Source organism: Cyprinus carpio, unplaced genomic scaffold (genome assembly GCF_018340385.1).
Source record: "Cyprinus carpio isolate SPL01 unplaced genomic scaffold, ASM1834038v1 S000006726, whole genome shotgun sequence".
Lineage (NCBI taxonomy): Eukaryota > Metazoa > Chordata > Actinopteri > Cypriniformes > Cyprinidae > Cyprinus > Cyprinus carpio.
Genome location: NW_024879330.1, coordinates 481,110 through 497,959, shown reverse-complemented (window position 1 = coordinate 497,959; position 16,850 = coordinate 481,110). Strand labels below are relative to the sequence as shown.

Below are 16,850 nucleotides of genomic sequence, written 5' to 3'. Positions count from 1 at the left end.
AACATGATCTTTACTTAATATTTAATGATTTTGGCATAAAAGAAAAATCTAGAATTTTGACCCATACAAAGTATTGTGTCTATTGCTACAAATTCCCCAGAAGAGACTTTAAGACTGCTTTTTGTGCTGGCAGGGGACAAATTCGATTAAAAAAATAAATCCAGATAACTAATATCAATGACAATTGATTATATAACCATAAATATGGAATATTGTCATTTTTTAACGTCTAACATTTATTTTCTTAAGTGGTGTTTTTATAGTGAAATCAGCATTATTTTAGCATCAGGGACACTTTTTCAGTTTTTATTAATATTTTTAATTAGTTTTCAATTTGTTATGTTTATTTATCTGTTTTGATTTTAGTTAGTTTTAATAATTTTGTTGTGTTTTTGTCATTTTTATTAGTTTTTGTTTAAAAAAATCTGTCTAAGTTATTTTGGAAAATAATAGTGGAAAACTATGGAACATTTTAATTTGGAAAAAATAACAAATTTAAATACATTTCTTTATTTCGGTTAAAGTTTATTTTTATCAACCACAACAAAAATCCTTACTTTAAAAATAAAACCAAAATGCAACTAAAATCAAAAATATTAAACTCATTAACTATTTTACAAACATAATATACTTTTTAAATTATTTTAACTTGTTGCCATTTCATTGAGTTTGACTTGATTTACAAAAAAAAACAAATATTATATCTATATATAGACAAATATACGGTTATAATGTGACACAAATAATAAAGTAATATTTTTTTCTTTTGTTTTATATTTTTATTATAGTAAACTCATGATCATCATATAAAAATTAATGAAACAGTTATTATTGTTATAGGTAAACGGTATTAATCACACACAAGGGAAAATCATATTTTAAAGCACAATCATAATTTTATAAGAACAATCAATGTTTCAATCTTTGCAGCCCACCACCCAGCTTTTGAACGCTGTCATCAGCCGAGCAGGACACCAGTCAATTAAAGCATGAATTTCAGTGCTGTTTAGAGAGTGTTTTATGGTGTTGTTCAGGGGAGAGGGTGTTCGGCGAACGAAAGGGACAGAAAACCGGCCCGTGAGTCCCGCGAGGTGAGTCGTGCGCGAGGAAGAGCTGGAAGTCCAGCAACACGCGGGGAAAAACAGTCGAATGTTCATCAGGGCTCTTGGCAGGAGTTTGTGTGTTGACACACGTCTCTTCATTGTGTTCTCAGATTGATCAAAAGAGCCGAGTGTGTGAATGTTCATCAGGGCTCTTGGCAGGAGTTTGTGTGTTCTCTGGTTGCGTGTTGTGTGTTATCTCTGCCTGTGTTCAGAAGTCTCTTCTGCTCGCCAAGGCTGCACCGTTAGATTTGCATCAACGAAAAGCTTAAAATTTTTACAATCTACAAATAGATGTTTTTCAGTGAATATCTGTAAAATGTCAAAATTATTTCCTGTGATGCGGAGCGTATTTTCAGCATTCATTACTCCAGTCTCAGTGTCACATGATCCTACAGAAATCATTCCTATGATTGATGTTGACTGACCAAGAAACATTTCTGTTATTAGCAATGTTGAAAAACAGTTGTGCTGCTGCCAATATTTTGTGGAAACTGTGATACATTTTATTTGTCAGGATTCTTTGAGAATTAGAACGTTAAATAGAACAGGTTGATGTGAAATAGAAATCTTTGTAACATTAAAAAAAATGTTTTTGGATGGCACTTTGGATGCAATTTTCCAATGCGGCTTGATGGAAAAAAAAAAAAAGTATTATTCTTTAATAAAACTAAATAAATCAAATGAAAATAACAAAAACTAAAATAAAATATATATCATTTTTTTAAAACACATTATAAATATTATTTACTGCACTTTTGATCAATTTACGTGTCCTTGATGAATAAAGTATTAATTTTAATAAAAACTAAAAAAATCAAAATTAAAAATTTCATACTATTTTTTTGTGACAGAACAAAATCCTTACTTGAAAGAAACCTTCAACTAAAATAAATATGTAAAAACCATTTTATTTAAAAACTTAAATCTTTAATAAAAAAAATTAAAAACTATATAGGACATATAAAATTACCCAAAAAGTAATAAAAATGACAAACAAAACTACAAAGTAAAACTTTAAAATTAACATCAAAACTGGAAAATATTAAAAATACCAAGTCAACAGAAAATACTAATTAAAAAAACTGAGTGTAAGAAACCCGAACCAGAAAGCGTTTCCGTTACAGCTGTCTTTTAGCGCAGCGACTGCTGTGGGGAACGTTCAGGAGCTTGGACAGATGTGCGTGGGGTATGTGTTTTACACCCAGCGGGGCTGAACTGTCTGGGAGGCAGCTGCTTCTGAAAGAGCTGTATAATGCAGCCCTTTGGTGTCCGAGCAGGATCTTTATCATCAAGCTTTGTCTGACGAGCGGCACAGACTGAATGTGGAATGTGGATTCTCAGCAGCAGCGGCGTCTTAAGTAAATATGAGATAACTTATAAGCACCGAGAGAGGTGTCACCATAACCCTTATTCAAAGGCTATTATGTAGTATTATTTTTATTTAGTGTTTTTAACGTGTCAGTTTTCATTTATTTTAGTTTTAGTAACACATTTTGTGCTTTTTTTGTAAATTCTAATTTATTTATTCACAATTTTATAAAATTTAGGACTTAAACAAAATATTTTACTTTTTACGTTTTAACAATAATTAAAATATTTTTTTATTTAGATTTACTTTATTTTATTTCCACCAGTTTTTAGTAATTTTATGATTTCAGTTGCCAACACAGCATTTCGGTTTAGTTTAGCTAATTTATTTGTATTTTTGTTCTTTTTTTATATTTTCTCTTTAGCTTATTAATTATATTTACTGTTAGTACTTATTAATTTTGTAGTACTGAGTACTTTGTACTTTTAGTAATTTTAAGTTTTGATACAGTTATATTTTATTTCCATGCAGCTTTAGACTTCAGTACCAAAAGTGTTCTTAAGCCGTTTAATATTAGGGCTGTCAATGATTAATACACGATATTAATCACGATTAATCACATCCAACATAAAAGTTTTGTTTACATAATCATATGCTGTGTACAGGGTCTATTTTACTTATGTATAAAAATACACACACATAAATTATTATAAAAATATATATTTAGAAAATATTTAACAATTGTCATACATTGATATATTATATATGCTATATTTATATTATATATAAATATATTTAATATATAAACATAACATATTTCTTAAAATTACATGCATTGGGTGTGTATTGATATATAATAATAAAGATACACAGTATACAAACATATATTATTTAATGTAAACAAAAACTTTATTTGGATGTGATAATCATGAGAATCATTTGACAGCCCTAGTTTAATAGCTTTATTAATTTTATTTGATGTGTTTTTGTCTTTTGTTTATATTTTTATTAGCTTTAATTTATATTTGTCATTATTTTTATTTAGCAATTTCTAGTACCTAAACTTATTTTCATTTTATAATTAAAACATTTTAGTCAATATTTATACTTTATTTCTTTCCTGTAGATTTAATTAACCAAAGTGATTTTAAAGATTTAATACTTGAAGTTTTAGGTAATTTTATTGTGGGTTCTGTCCTTTTTCTTGTTATTTCAACTTTATTTGTCATGTAATTTAATTTCACCATTATTTATTTTGTATTGTAACCCACTCACCTTAGTCATTTTCTCGACAAGTATGTTAAATAATTAAAGTTTTTAATTTTTTATTGTTAACTAGGATTAGTCTAAACGATAACAACATGGCCACATAACACACTTGTTACAGTGTGGGTTGTGCTACGGAAGTCTGGGTCGTTGCTAGGGTGACAAAGATGTTAGAGTCTACTAATGTAAAATTTGGAGAGAAAACAGGATATTCAAGTGAATAAAAAGTAGGAAAGACTTGATGTCATATATGAAGAATTGCTTGGGATGGTGTAAGAAGCTGATAGTATAAGTCGTAAAATAATTAAATGACTTTTCAAATTTCTAAACAGCAGTTTTACCATTTTTTTGAACCAAGACTTATTTTCAGAAGCGTTCCTGTTATGCTTCATGGTGTTGTCATCACAGCAGATTTTCATGGCTGTTTACAGTGAGTCTCAGGATATTACTGTATGTGGAACGGATTCTACCTAATGCTCAGTGCAGAGCGCAGCAGGCGTGAATCTGATTACAGGAGAAGACTCAGGACGCAGCCGTAAACGCCTGCTGGAGTTATCATCAGAAGGAGAGGACTGATTAAGAGCAGCGTCTCTCTATCTCTCTCTTCTCTTTCTTTTCTTTATTTCTTTCCCCTTTTTCTTTTCTTTTTTCCTCTTTCTTCCCTTTCTTTTTTTTTCTTTTTCTTTCTATTGTGTCTTCACCTTTCTTTTTCCACTTTTCTATTTTCTCTTTTTTCTTTCCTTTTTTTCTTTCCTTTCTCTTTTTTTCTCTTCTTTTCCTTTTTTCCCCTCTCTCTTCTTTTTCCTCTTTCCATCCCCCCATTTCCCCTCCCCCTCTTTCCCTTCTCTTTCTCTCCTCTGTTACATGTATTGCCCTTCTTTTTTTCCCATCTCTCTCTCCTTCTTTCTTACATTCCCCACTTCTTTTCCTCGCTTCTCTTTCTTTTTTTTTCCCCTATCCTCCCTTTTTTTCCACTTTTCTTTCTCTTCTTCTTTTCCCCTTCCCCCTTCTTCTCTCTTTTCCTTTTCCTTTTCCTTCCTCTTTCCCCTTCCACCTTTCACCCTTTCTTTTTCCTCTCCCCCCTCTTCTTTCTCCCTTCTTCTTTTTCCCTTTCTCTTTTTAACTCCTTTTAGTTCCTCTTCTTCTTTTCTTACTTCTTTCCTTCTTCCCCTTCTTTTTTTCCCCTCTCTTTTCTTCCCCTCTCTCCTCCCTTCTCCTTCTCTCTTTTCCCTATTTTCTTTTTTCTCTTTTCCCCTTTTTTCTCCCTCCTCTTCCCCCCCTCTTCTCCTTTCCTACCTTTTTTTTTTTCCCCTTCCCCCCCCCCCCCTCTCTTCCCTTTCTTCCTTTTTCTCCTCCTGGTCCCCCCCCCTTTTCTCATCCCCCTTTTGCCTTTCTTCCTCCTCTTCCCTTGTTATTCCTCTTTTACAGTCTCCTCGCTCCTTTTCCAGTCCCTCCCTTTCCCTTCTCCCCACGACCCCTCCCCTCCCCCTCCTCTTTCCTCTCCTTTTCCCTTTCTTCCCCCCTCCCTTTCCCCCGATTCCTTCTCTTTTTTCCTCTTCTTCGCTTCTTTCCCTTTCTCTGCGGCCCCTTCACCCCTGGATCTCCCCCCTTCTCTTTCTTCGTCCTCTCCCCTTTTCCCCGTCTAGTTTTTCCGCCCCTTCTACTTCCCCTCTTCCTGGGGACTCTTCCCTCTCCCTTCCCCTTTTTCCCCTCCCCCCTCCCTCTCCCCCCCCCTCCTCCTCCCTCTTCCCCCCGCTCCTTTCCCCCCCTTGCCTCCCCTTTCCTTTTCCTCCCCTTCTCCCTTCTCTTCCTTCTTCCTCCACTCTTTCCCTTTCCCCTCTCCCCCCCTTCGGTCCTTTTGTTCCTCCTTTCCCCTTCCTTTCCTTCTTTCTTCTTTTTCCTTTCCTTCTTCCTTCCCTTCCTCTCTTTTCCATTTTCTCCTCCCCCTTCCCCCCCTTTCCCCTTCCTTACTCTTCTTCTTCCTTTTTTCTTTCCTTCCCTTTAATTCCCCCTTCCTTTGGCCTCTTCCCTTCTTGCTTTCCTCTTTTTCCTTCCCCATTCTCCTTCTTCTCTCCATTTCTCTTTCCTTTCCTCTTTTCTCTTCTTGTCCTTCTTTCTTTTCCCTTTTCTCCCTTCCTCCTCTCTCGTTCCTTTCTCAGCTTCTCTTTCTTTCCCATCCTTCGCTCTCACCTTCTCCCCCCCCCTTCCTTCTTCTCTCTTTCTATTTCTCCCCTTTTTCCTCTTTCCCCTTCCCTTCTCCTCTCCCCTCCCTCCTTCCCTTGCACTCTCCCTCCTTCTCCTTTGCCTTTCAGTCCCTTTCTCTTTTCTTTTCTTTCCCTCCCTTCTTGCTCCCTTCTCCTTTTCCCCTTCCTCTTTCCTTCCCTTTTGTCTCCTCCTTTTCTTTCTGCCTGTTTTCCTCCCCTTCTCTTCTGGAACTTGCATTTTTTTCCTTTCCTCTGCCCTCCTTTCTTTTCCTTTTACTTTCTCTCTCCTCTCCTTGTCTTTCCCCCCCTTTTCTCTTCTAGTCCCTTCCCCTTTTTCATTCCCCTTCTGTTCTCCCTTTCCCTGATTCTTCTTCCCTTCTCCTCCCCTTCTCCTCATCCTCCTCCCCCTTTTTCTTTCCTTTCCTTTCTTTTTTCTCTATTCTTGTCCCTTCCTTTCCTCCTTGTCTTTTTTCTCCTCCCCTCTCTCTTCCTTTTCCTCTTTTCTTTTCCTCTTTCCTTTTTCCTTTTTTCTTCCTTCCTTCCTTCTTCTTCTTCCTCGTCCTTTTTTTGCCTTTCGTCTCTTCTTCCCTCTTCCTCGGATTTGTTTCCCTTAAGTTTGTTGTCTTTCCTTTATCACTTTTCTTTCTATCTTTGGTCTTTATGTTCTCTCCTCTTTTCTTCTTTCCCTCCCCTTCTTTTTCTCTTTTCTCCTTTTCTCGCTTTCCCCCTCCCCTTCCCCTTTCTCCTTCTTTCTTTCTCCCCTCCCTCTTCTCCTTTCCTCTCTTTCTCTTTTCCCCTCCCCTCTTTTGTTTGGGTCTCCTTTTCTTCCTTCCCTCCCCTCATTTTTCTCCTTTCCTCCTCCTTTCTTTCCCCCCTTCCTTTTTTCTTTACCCTTTACCCTTTTCCCTCCCCTTCTTCCTTCACTCCCCCTACCTTCTCTTCTTTCATCTTCCTCCTCTCTTTCCCCCCTTCTTCTTCCTCTCCCCCTCCCCTCTCTCTCTTTTTTCACTCCTTCTTCTCTCCCTCCCTTCCTCTCCTTTCTTCCTTCTCCTCTCCCCTCCTTTTCTTTTCCTCCACCTTCTTTTCTTCTTCCCCTTCCGTCTTCTTCCATCCCCCCCCTTCTTCTCTTTCTTTTTTCTTCCTCCTTCTCCCTCCCTCACTCATCTCCTCTCTGTCTTCTCCCTCCCTCTCTTTCCTTCTCTCCCCCTCTTTCTCCCCCCCTCCCCCCACTTTCACTTTCTCTCTCTCTCCCCCCCTCTGTCTCTCTCCCTCTCTGTCTATCATCATATCAGAGTTCATTGTCTGTGATCAGAAAATCGATCCGTGATGCTTTAATGAATGAACACTTTGGACGCTCTTTCGTCCGAATACGTTTATTATGCGGCTGATGCGATGCGACAGAGCGCAGTTTGGTGGCAGGACCAGTTTGTCACAATAGTGTGGTGTTTCTCTTCAGGGACTGCGTTTATCAATGTTTTGGCTTCAAGATCCAGATTTTAGAGCCAGTGTGCAAAAGTAAAGAAAAGAACATAAAATCCAACATGCATAGACTTGGAATTCTAACACTTTGCATTAAGCGCTGATTGGTAACATAAGTGTTGTGAATGGCAAGTCAAGTAAATAAATAAATGCTGTAGTATGTTAATTGTGTTACTCAGGTAGGTAACTAAAGTTAACAACTCAACCTTTAAAGATTTACTAGCTCTCTCCTCTCTTATCCTCTTCCCTCTCTCTCTCTCTCTCTCTCTCTCTCAATTCCATTCAATTCAATATGTGCTTTATTGGCATGAACCAATTGTTACAATGTATTGCCAAAGCATAGTGTTTACATTGAAATCTATATCTACATGCAGGTATATGACATTTAAAAAGTAGAACAAATAACATTTTAAAAAGTCTTCAAACAATTTATAATTCAATGTGGGTGTGCGTGTGTGGTGTACGTGTTTGGGTCGTTTGTGGCCTGTGTGTGTGTGTGTGTGTTAGGCGCATCACTGACTTTGTTGGACTCCTCCTCTTCTTTGTGACAATGCATTCAATGTATCTTTGCTAGCTAGTAAGATACAGTCATTGTTTTTTCACCTAATAAATACTGAAGTTGTGTTTTCTTGTTCAACATTTTTGAAGTCAGGTAAAGTATTGCAAATTTGGGATAAAATTTATTTTAATTTCCTTCATAGGTTAGAGCAGCTGGTGAGGAAGTGTTGCTCTGGTCTCCACTTCCCCATGATTACAGTAAGGGGAAGATCCGGCTCTCTCTGGGCAGCCAGTGTGCTGTCGGATTATCTGCCTGTTCTTATAGTCAGAGTTGATGACTGCTCAGTCTGTACCTCGTTCATCTGTCATTCGCTAATTTAACAGTCTTTAACTGTACTCAGATGATTCTCGCAGGTTGTGTAATATCATATTTAGGGCAAATTAACATTCAAGTTTACCTTTGTTTTTCTGTTGTTTCAGTCCATGTAAGAATAGATAATTTTCTTTTTGTGCTTTTATTATTTGGTTGGGCTGAATTGTTGTGGGTATGGATATTCAAGAGTCCTGATGCTGGCTGGTGTTAGTCGTGTTAGTTTGTTTCTGCCAGCTTCAGGATCATCTGAATCAGGGGACTTTTTTTCAGGGGTCACTTACATGGTTTTTTGAGGGCTTTAAAATGGTTAAGAGTTGGGGGTCGCGCATTTTTTAGGTGTTTCCAAAATTTGATGGCTCGTTTTCAAATGTGCATTGTAGAGGGTATTGGGGGGCCTAAATTCTGCCCTGCATGCGTTGTTCGTTATATGTTCCTCTGGACTCTGAGGAGACCTCTGACAGAACTCAGCCATTGCAGGGCTTACAATCGGAATTTTCTGTCTCTCTCTCCCTCTCTTCTCTTATATATAATATATATATTTTTCTTTTAATTAATGTTGTATTTATGTTACCTTGTGTAATGTTATCTAATTGTTTTTTAATGATGAGATGATGATGCATCACACTGGGGTTATTTCGTAGGCTGCTCTCTGTAACAATACTGCAGTAAATATAGACCTACCTTGTACTATAGCTTAGACAATATTTTTTGCATTATGTTTTTATTTTTATTAAAGTAATTAGTACTTCGTTTAAAGAAAAGTAAGTAATTTTCTTAACTAAAAAAAGAAGTGTTGTATAGGGTGCTGCAAGAAAACACAATCGAGCAATAACATATCGTATAATTATTTAGTCAATAAACTTCCAGAACATCTCGACACGTGACTATTCACGTTCCGTTGGTCTTGTCGTCCCCCCCGCGCGCGATCACTTGTGCCATACACTTATGCAACCTCCTCAACTTCTCCCTTCACGCAAATCATAATTTCTACTGACCCATATGGACACTACAGTTCCTTATTGCCAGAGTTTGTTAGGTATCTTTTAGTACATTCAAATGAAAATGAGAAAGGTTACCCTGTGGCAAGTTAGATGACATAAAAATAATTGTTTTTTAAGTCTTTTATTTACAGTTAACGGTTTATGGTGTTTCAGTGTTGTTATAATTAGGATTGTAGTTAAAACTATAAATAACCCTTCCGTCACACAAACCTGGCTATGATGAAATCTGACCGGTTAACTGACACGTCTCCGAGGTTTGCTGGCCCAAACTTTGACAACCTATCAAGTGTTTTCTCTTCTCTCTAAATTTCTTGTCAACCTGGTTTATATCCTTAATTTATCCATTTTACTCTGGATGAACTTTGTCCTAAGAGATAGGGATTAGTGAGCCCCAGCATAGCTATCTTTTATGCCATCAAGCTTCGAAAACATCACATGAATGCCAAATGCGTTCTGGATGACTGAGTGTTGCAAGCATCAAATGGTTTAGTAATTCAGATGAAGCCCAATCGGGTTTTCCTGATTGAAGGTTTCTCATGCAGCTGCTGTGATGATGGACGTGCAATCAAGCCACAGTTGTCAGTGGCTTAATGTTTATCCACATGAGGGCAGTGTAAATGTGTCCCTTATAGCATACGTCCACAAAACCCGCTCAGCGCGTCGACCTCTGTCCCTAACTCCAACAACACCACCTATTAGCCTTTGCCAAGCGAAATATTAAAAGGAGCATTTTACCTGCCATGTCGACAAATGGCAGTTTGCCATAAAAAAAAAAAAAAAGCAAGAGGTTTTAATTATTAATAAATGAAATTAAATTAAAAGTGCATCTCTTTCTGGTGTATGTTATGAGTATGCAATATCCCATTTTGGTGAACACATCAAATTAAATTCACAAAAGTGATTTTATATGCACTACGAGTCATAAGTTTTTGAACGGTAAGATTTTTGATGTTTTTTTCAACGACTGGCATGTATTTGATCAGAAATACAAGCAAACGCATGATATATTGTGAACTATTTTTACCGTTTAAAGACACTGTGTTCGTTTAACATCTGTTTAAACTGTAATTTATCTGTCGATCAAAGCGTATTTTCAGAATAATATCAGATATCAGTCACAGAGTGTCCTACGGTTTACTAAAATTATGTAAATAAATTTCAGATAAAAGGAAAATAAAGTGAGTCGAATCCAAGCAGCTCAAAAAAGTTTTTGAATAGTTCTCTGCATCCTTCTGAAGGGGGCCGATGTTGTTTCCCACCATTGTTGGTTTGTTTGTTTTTTTAATTTATTTATGGTCTGAAAAAAATATTTTGTGCCGTTTTGACCAGGTTTCCCCGGAAAAAGAATATATCCAATGGGGTTTTTTTTGGCTAAAAAAAAAGGATAAATTAAACCTGTAATTACACTAAGCGAAGCAAAATTTGATGAACCGTACACATTGTTGCCTTCGTACTATAGCAACAGAGAGTTCAAACAAATCAAACAACTCAGTGTAAAAAAAAAAAAAACGAACGCCGGTATGTTGAGATCATGAGGGAAAACAAGAATGAAAATTGAATACCGTGGCTTCTTAGGACTTCCGTAACCATTATATGAACTATAAACCTTTTTTTTTTTAACATTATAAAGCTGTTATCATCACTTTTGATCAATTTAAAGCATGCTTGCTTAATAAAAGTATTAATTTCTTATTTTTTTACTCAAAAATAAATATACTGAATCCAAGCTTTTAATGGTTGAGTTATAATGTGCAAATATAATGTCAAAAAGATGTTCCATCGTATGTCAAATAAACAACATACTAATTCTGACTGCACTTATAATAAACATATAAAACAAAAAGTGTGCAAGCTAATTTAGCATATTTTTAAATGGTTAAAAAGCATCTTTTTCCAAATGATCTAGGTGGTTTTAAAGGATACTTAGTGAAGAGTTAAAATTAATCCTTAACTCTAATGAGATGTACAATGTAATCCTAATGCTTCTATAAATGACTTTGATTGATATTCTTCTGAACATAAAGTCAAAGATGTATGCTTTATCAGAAAAATAAATAGAATGATAAAACAGGACACATTTTTCATTTAATGGGAAAAAAAAGACAGGGTGAAGACCGTCACTTAAAACTTGTAATGTTTTTGGTGCTTGATGTCTGAAATCCGAGGATTGGTAGGTTTGGTTTAACTGTAACAGTCTTTAGCTCTGAGTGTTCTTTGCTCGTGTGTGTGTTTGATCAGGATGACACAGGAACACCGGATCAATGGAGTCGCTGTGAGGATTCGTATGTGGCCCGGGGGGGGGAGAGCGTCTCCACACGTTCTGTTAAACCACAAACTCTTCAGATGTCCAATACATGAGTTGGTTAAACCAAACTTTACCTATGTAACAGCGACTGCTTTCAAATAAGACCATCTGTGACCCTGGAGCACTAAACCAGTGTTAAGTCTCTGGGGTATATTTGTATGGGTCAAAATTATAGATTTTTCTTTTATGCAAAAAATCATTAGGATATTAAGTAAAGATCGTGTTCCATGAAGATATTTAGTAAATTTCCTACCGTAAATATATCAAACTTCATTTTGATTAGTAATATGCATTGCTAAGAAATTATTTGAACAACTTTAAAGATGATTTTCTCAATATTTTATTTTTTTGCACCCTCAGATTCCAGATTTTCAAATAGTTGCATCTCAGACAAATATTGTCCTCCTAACAAACCATACATCAAGGGAAAGCTTATTTATTCAGCCTTCGGATGATGTATAAATCTCAATTTTGAAAAACTGACCCTTATGACTGTTTTTGTGCTCCAGGGTCACATTTCTAAATGCTCTTCACAGACAGACCTGCTCTGTATTTGATGCTCTTGTAGGTCACGGAGGCCATCGCTGACCTGAACCTCGTCTCGTCCCAAGAAGAGCAGCTGGAGTACCTGCGGTGGAAGAAGGAGCGCGAGGAGATCGACCGCGAGCGCTGAGGCGCGGTGGCCATTTCAGAACGCTAAAGGCTGATGGAGGAGAGCCTGACAGGACGCCGGAGCAGACCCGAATCTGATGTGAAGCCAGAAGCGTGCGCATGATTTCTGTCATGAGAGAACACTCACCTGCTTTGCTGTAGTTTGAACATTGATTTAGTTCGCTTTCTTCTTTTAGTTGGTTTGTTTCTGCATGTTTTAACAGTCTCATGACCATACATAGAATCGTAATAGCGTAATTTCTTTAGATTCATGTGTTCAGATCGCCTCTCTTGTCTTTTTCTTTGGTTCTGAACTGAATGTTTTAATTATAGATTCACCACTGAAGGATTAAAGACAAAACTTTTTGACATTTTTGTCCTTTTTTTCGTTATTTAACATGTTTATTTCTACCCAAAAAAAATGATCCAAAATAAGGCAAAACATTATTTCTCTTTAATAAAGTTTTAGTATTAATGCGATAATTATTTTATTTATTAATAAAGTAAACGCTTTATTTGAAGACATACTACTTTACGTTATATGCTTTACTCTTATAATAACAATTAATTATGCATGATACATGCACTAACTTCGAATCCTAAACCATATAGTAAGCAAATGTTGTTAATTAATATTGGTTATAATGTGAAATTACACACTAACAAGCGACCACCTACTAAACAAAGTGCAACCAATAATTATTAAAAGCCATTTGGGTTTTGGTTCAGCCAAAAATTTTATGTCCTAGTTAAAACAGATTTACACTTTAATAAAGTTAACCAACAGTCAGATATCTGTTTGGTAATTTTTTATATTTTTCCAGCCATGCCTGTACATGCAACTTTTGGAATATTGCATGTAAAAGGAGTTGGATGGGATGTGCATCGAATTTTACAATTCACGACTAAAAAAAGCGTTTACAACTCAGTGAGGCGGGTAGGAGTCATTTTGTAATGTAGGAAAAAAACCACAGACTTACAATATTTAGGCTAAATTTAAGATTCCTGTATTTAAATTTGCATATAAAATTTGCATAATAATTTTAAAATTATTTACATGAAATTGAATAGATGCGAATAATTTAAATTTGTTTAACATAATCATATTATTTCGTAAGTCGTTTATTCAAATTGTTTAGGTAACATAGAAATCTGTCAAAGTGACAATAGTGCAATCGATTCGTATCAAAACGCTGAAAATGGTTAAATGTGATTAGCTACATGGGGCAGGCAATATTGAATTAGTTAAAAAACACTGAACTAATTGGTTGTTGATGATCAATACCTGCTTAGTTATTGTGTGTTTAAAACACATTTGGTACATTAGTATTACATTTTACATGCAATTCGACCATATAACTTTAAAATCAGGCCTATTTTTTTTTGTGTTTTTTTTTTTATTGCAACTTCTGTTTTTATTGAATAATTTGGGGGCCGTTTCCGGGGAAGGGATAGTTTTGTTTCTTCACCGTGGTGGGGGGGCAAACGTTGCTTTATTAGCAACTTTATTTATGCAAGAATTCAATTTTTTGCAAATGTTTCAAAACAAGCAGCCTAAAACCATTATCAAATCAGAACAACAGCTGTTCCTAAAATCTTGCCTGTAGTTAATATATTATCTTTCATTTATTCTATATATTCCACAAAAATATATCATAATAATAATATAAAAAAAACAACCACATCCATTATTCACCACAAAATAACAACATACATGACCTTAATATCAAAATCTCACACATGTTTTGGAAGCAGAAACAAAATGTCATAAATGGACAAATAGCCAGACACCTTTACAACTTCACAAAGTCAAAAAAATGACAAAATTCACTCTCTCACGACTGAAAACTCTAAACACATGCGTAAAAACCAAAAACAAAAGTCTACACATCTTCTCAGATCTCATACAGTAGCAGTGTTCAACACGAGCTGATACAGAAGAACTAGAAATAAGATCACCATATTGAAACGTCTTGTATATCCAGTTGTTTTGGATTTGGTGCTTCTGTTCTGTTCTGGGAATGTTTATGGATCGCGTATCCCTTTTAAGGCGAGTGGTATTTGGGGTCAGACGTCTCCATTCAGTGAGCTCATGAGACATGGATGACTTTAATTTAAGGAATTGAATCAAACTTTATTAGAATTAAAGGTCATTCTGGAAACGCCACATAGTCTTTGTCCAGTGTTTGTGGCAGAAATTCAATACATTTATTATTGAGAGGTTTTTTTTTATGTTTTTTACTTTATTTTTTGATTTGTAAAGAATTTTTTTATACAGTATTAAAGAAAAACGATGATAAATAAGAAGCATTTAATCAGTGCTATTACTAATAATGATCATCATAATATAACTGTCTGGTTAAAGTCAGCATGAAATTAAAATGAACTCGTTTTATGTTAATAATTTGTTCCCACTCTTATATAGTGGTTTAACTTGAAATTATGATGGAAATATATTACTATTGTACAGTATAATTCACTTCTTTAATAATAATATTGTCATTATTATTATTATTAATGATAATAATAATAATACAGTTTATTAAACACAATTTTAAAGGAAGATCACAGTTTTTCATGGACGTTTTAATTAATTCATTTAATTTAAATAACTTTTATTTAAACCTGTTGTGCAGCACTTTGTTTGCCAAAAAAATAAAGGAATTTTATTCATATTTAATTTTTATTAGTTTTTAAAAGATTAATTAAATTATTTTTTTCCATTCATATTTTGATAATAAATTTGCATGAAATCATAAAACACAAAATACAAAAAAAATAAAATATTATTATATAATTAAATTTAATAAATCAATAAAACCATTACAATCATAATAACAATAAAGCTGAAGCTTTATGAATTCAGTTGATTAGACATATTTTTTGCTTTTAAACATTTAATTTAATCGTCAACAGATCAGAAAAGTTTAAAACTAAAAACACAGAATTTGAAAATGATTTCACCTCCTTAAATGACATTTTCTGACCTTTTCCAACCACCCTTATTTTTTATAAATATTTTAAATACACAGAAATTATATTATGAAAGTAAAATTGGTTTTGAATGCTGTTATTTTATGTTAAACTCTGTAATTTCAAATCTAATCACAAAAAAAACAGTAAAATCAAATTTGAATAACAAAATAAAACTCAGCCCCCAAAATCACGTCACTTGACTAGTCAGAGACCTAACCTGACATGTTGTACAAACAGATCAGTGTTTAACTTAACTGAGCTGAGATGTCAAAAACCTTTTAACATTGAACTGAAAAGAATTTGAACATTGAAAAAAACGTGGCAGTACCACAAACAAGACCCAAATCCAAACATAAACATATAACTGGAAATCTTCACAGACTCATATCTCTTTAACAAAAAAAAATAACCCCCTGACCACTAGCAATAGTAAGTGAAAGGGAAATATTTTATTTTTAGGGTGCTTTGAGTGCCTTGCCTTATTTGGGACTATCTCCAAGCACTAGATATCGCCCATCGCCTCGAGACACTGTAGGGCCGATCGCTTGGTGGGAGGTTAAAGATAGAAAAACACTCGATCAGTGAATGTCCAGCAAAACAGAGCAGAACAATCACGTCACAAGGATTTTTCCCAGTCAAATATCATCCCCCGTATTTAATGGGTAAGTCTCACAAAGAAATGTCCAGATTTTATGTTTTACTCCAAAAATAAAAAAAAAAATTAAAAAAAAAATTAAATTGTAATTGTAATAAATTAAATTGTAATGTTTAAAAAATAAATAAAAAATAAATAAATAAATATTTATTTATTTATTTATTTATTAAACATAAAATTACAATTTAATTTCATTTTAAATTGAAATTTTAATTAAATATATCTTAAGAATTATATTAAAAACATTTTAATTTATTTTAAATGGGAAATTTTTTAAATTTAAATGTATCTTATTCATTATTTAATTGTGTGGTTATAATTAAAAATTATAATTTTATTAAATTTTTATACAGTATAAAAAAATAAAAATAAAAAAATAGAAATAAATATTTATTTGTAATATATAGTTTGTATATTTTTTTAATTAAAATTTTCTTAAAATAAAAATATTAAAAATTATAATTTTATTAAATTATTACAGTATCTATAAAAAAATTAGAAATAAAAATTTGAAATAATAGAAATAAATATTTATTTGTAATATATAGCTTGTATATTTATTTTTAATAAAAATTTTGTTAAATATATATTATTTATTATTAAATGTAAATTAAAAAATCTAATTTTAAAAAAAAAAATATTTTTAATATTAGAATAAATAAATTTTTATAAAATATATATATATATATATATATATATATATATATATATATATATATATATATATATATATATATATATATATAATTGTTTTTTAAGAAAGCATTATGAAGAAATTGTATTGGTCCCAAAATAAGCTTAATTTTCTTGATTCAGATTTTCATTTATTTATTTGTTACCTATTTTAAACTTTGGAATAAACTGTGTCCCAGACATTTTATATTCTTTCTTTTTTTTAACAACTCGCTTTTCTAGTAGCTTTCTCTATTTCGGTTTTCTATAAAGGGTAAATGTAAGTAAATAAATAAATAAAAGTTGATAATAAAAGTTTTCAAATCTGTTTAGTATTTAAGAACTTCACAGGTTAAAA

At 33.6% G+C, this 16,850-nt stretch overlaps 2 protein-coding genes across 2 annotated transcripts in view; one reads left to right on the top strand and one right to left on the bottom strand.

The window, feature by feature from the left end:
* Positions 1-5,100: 5,100 nt before the first annotated feature.
* LOC122144574 (sperm protamine P2-like) lies at positions 5,101-6,410 on the bottom strand (the record flags this gene model as incomplete). The annotated part of the gene is made up of 2 exons (XM_042755587.1): positions 5,101-5,320; positions 6,319-6,410. Coding segments are annotated over 2 exons (312 nt in total), but the record flags the coding sequence as incomplete, so codon positions are not given.
* A 5,834-nt stretch (positions 6,411-12,244) lies between these two features.
* LOC109067379 (CDC5 cell division cycle 5-like (S. pombe)) overlaps positions 12,245-16,850 on the top strand; it is a 22,215-nt gene continuing 17,609 nt past the window's right edge. Inside the window, 1 exon segment of the mRNA XM_042755585.1 lies at positions 12,245-12,289. Coding sequence (XP_042611519.1) covers positions 12,245-12,289 — 45 coding nt within the window.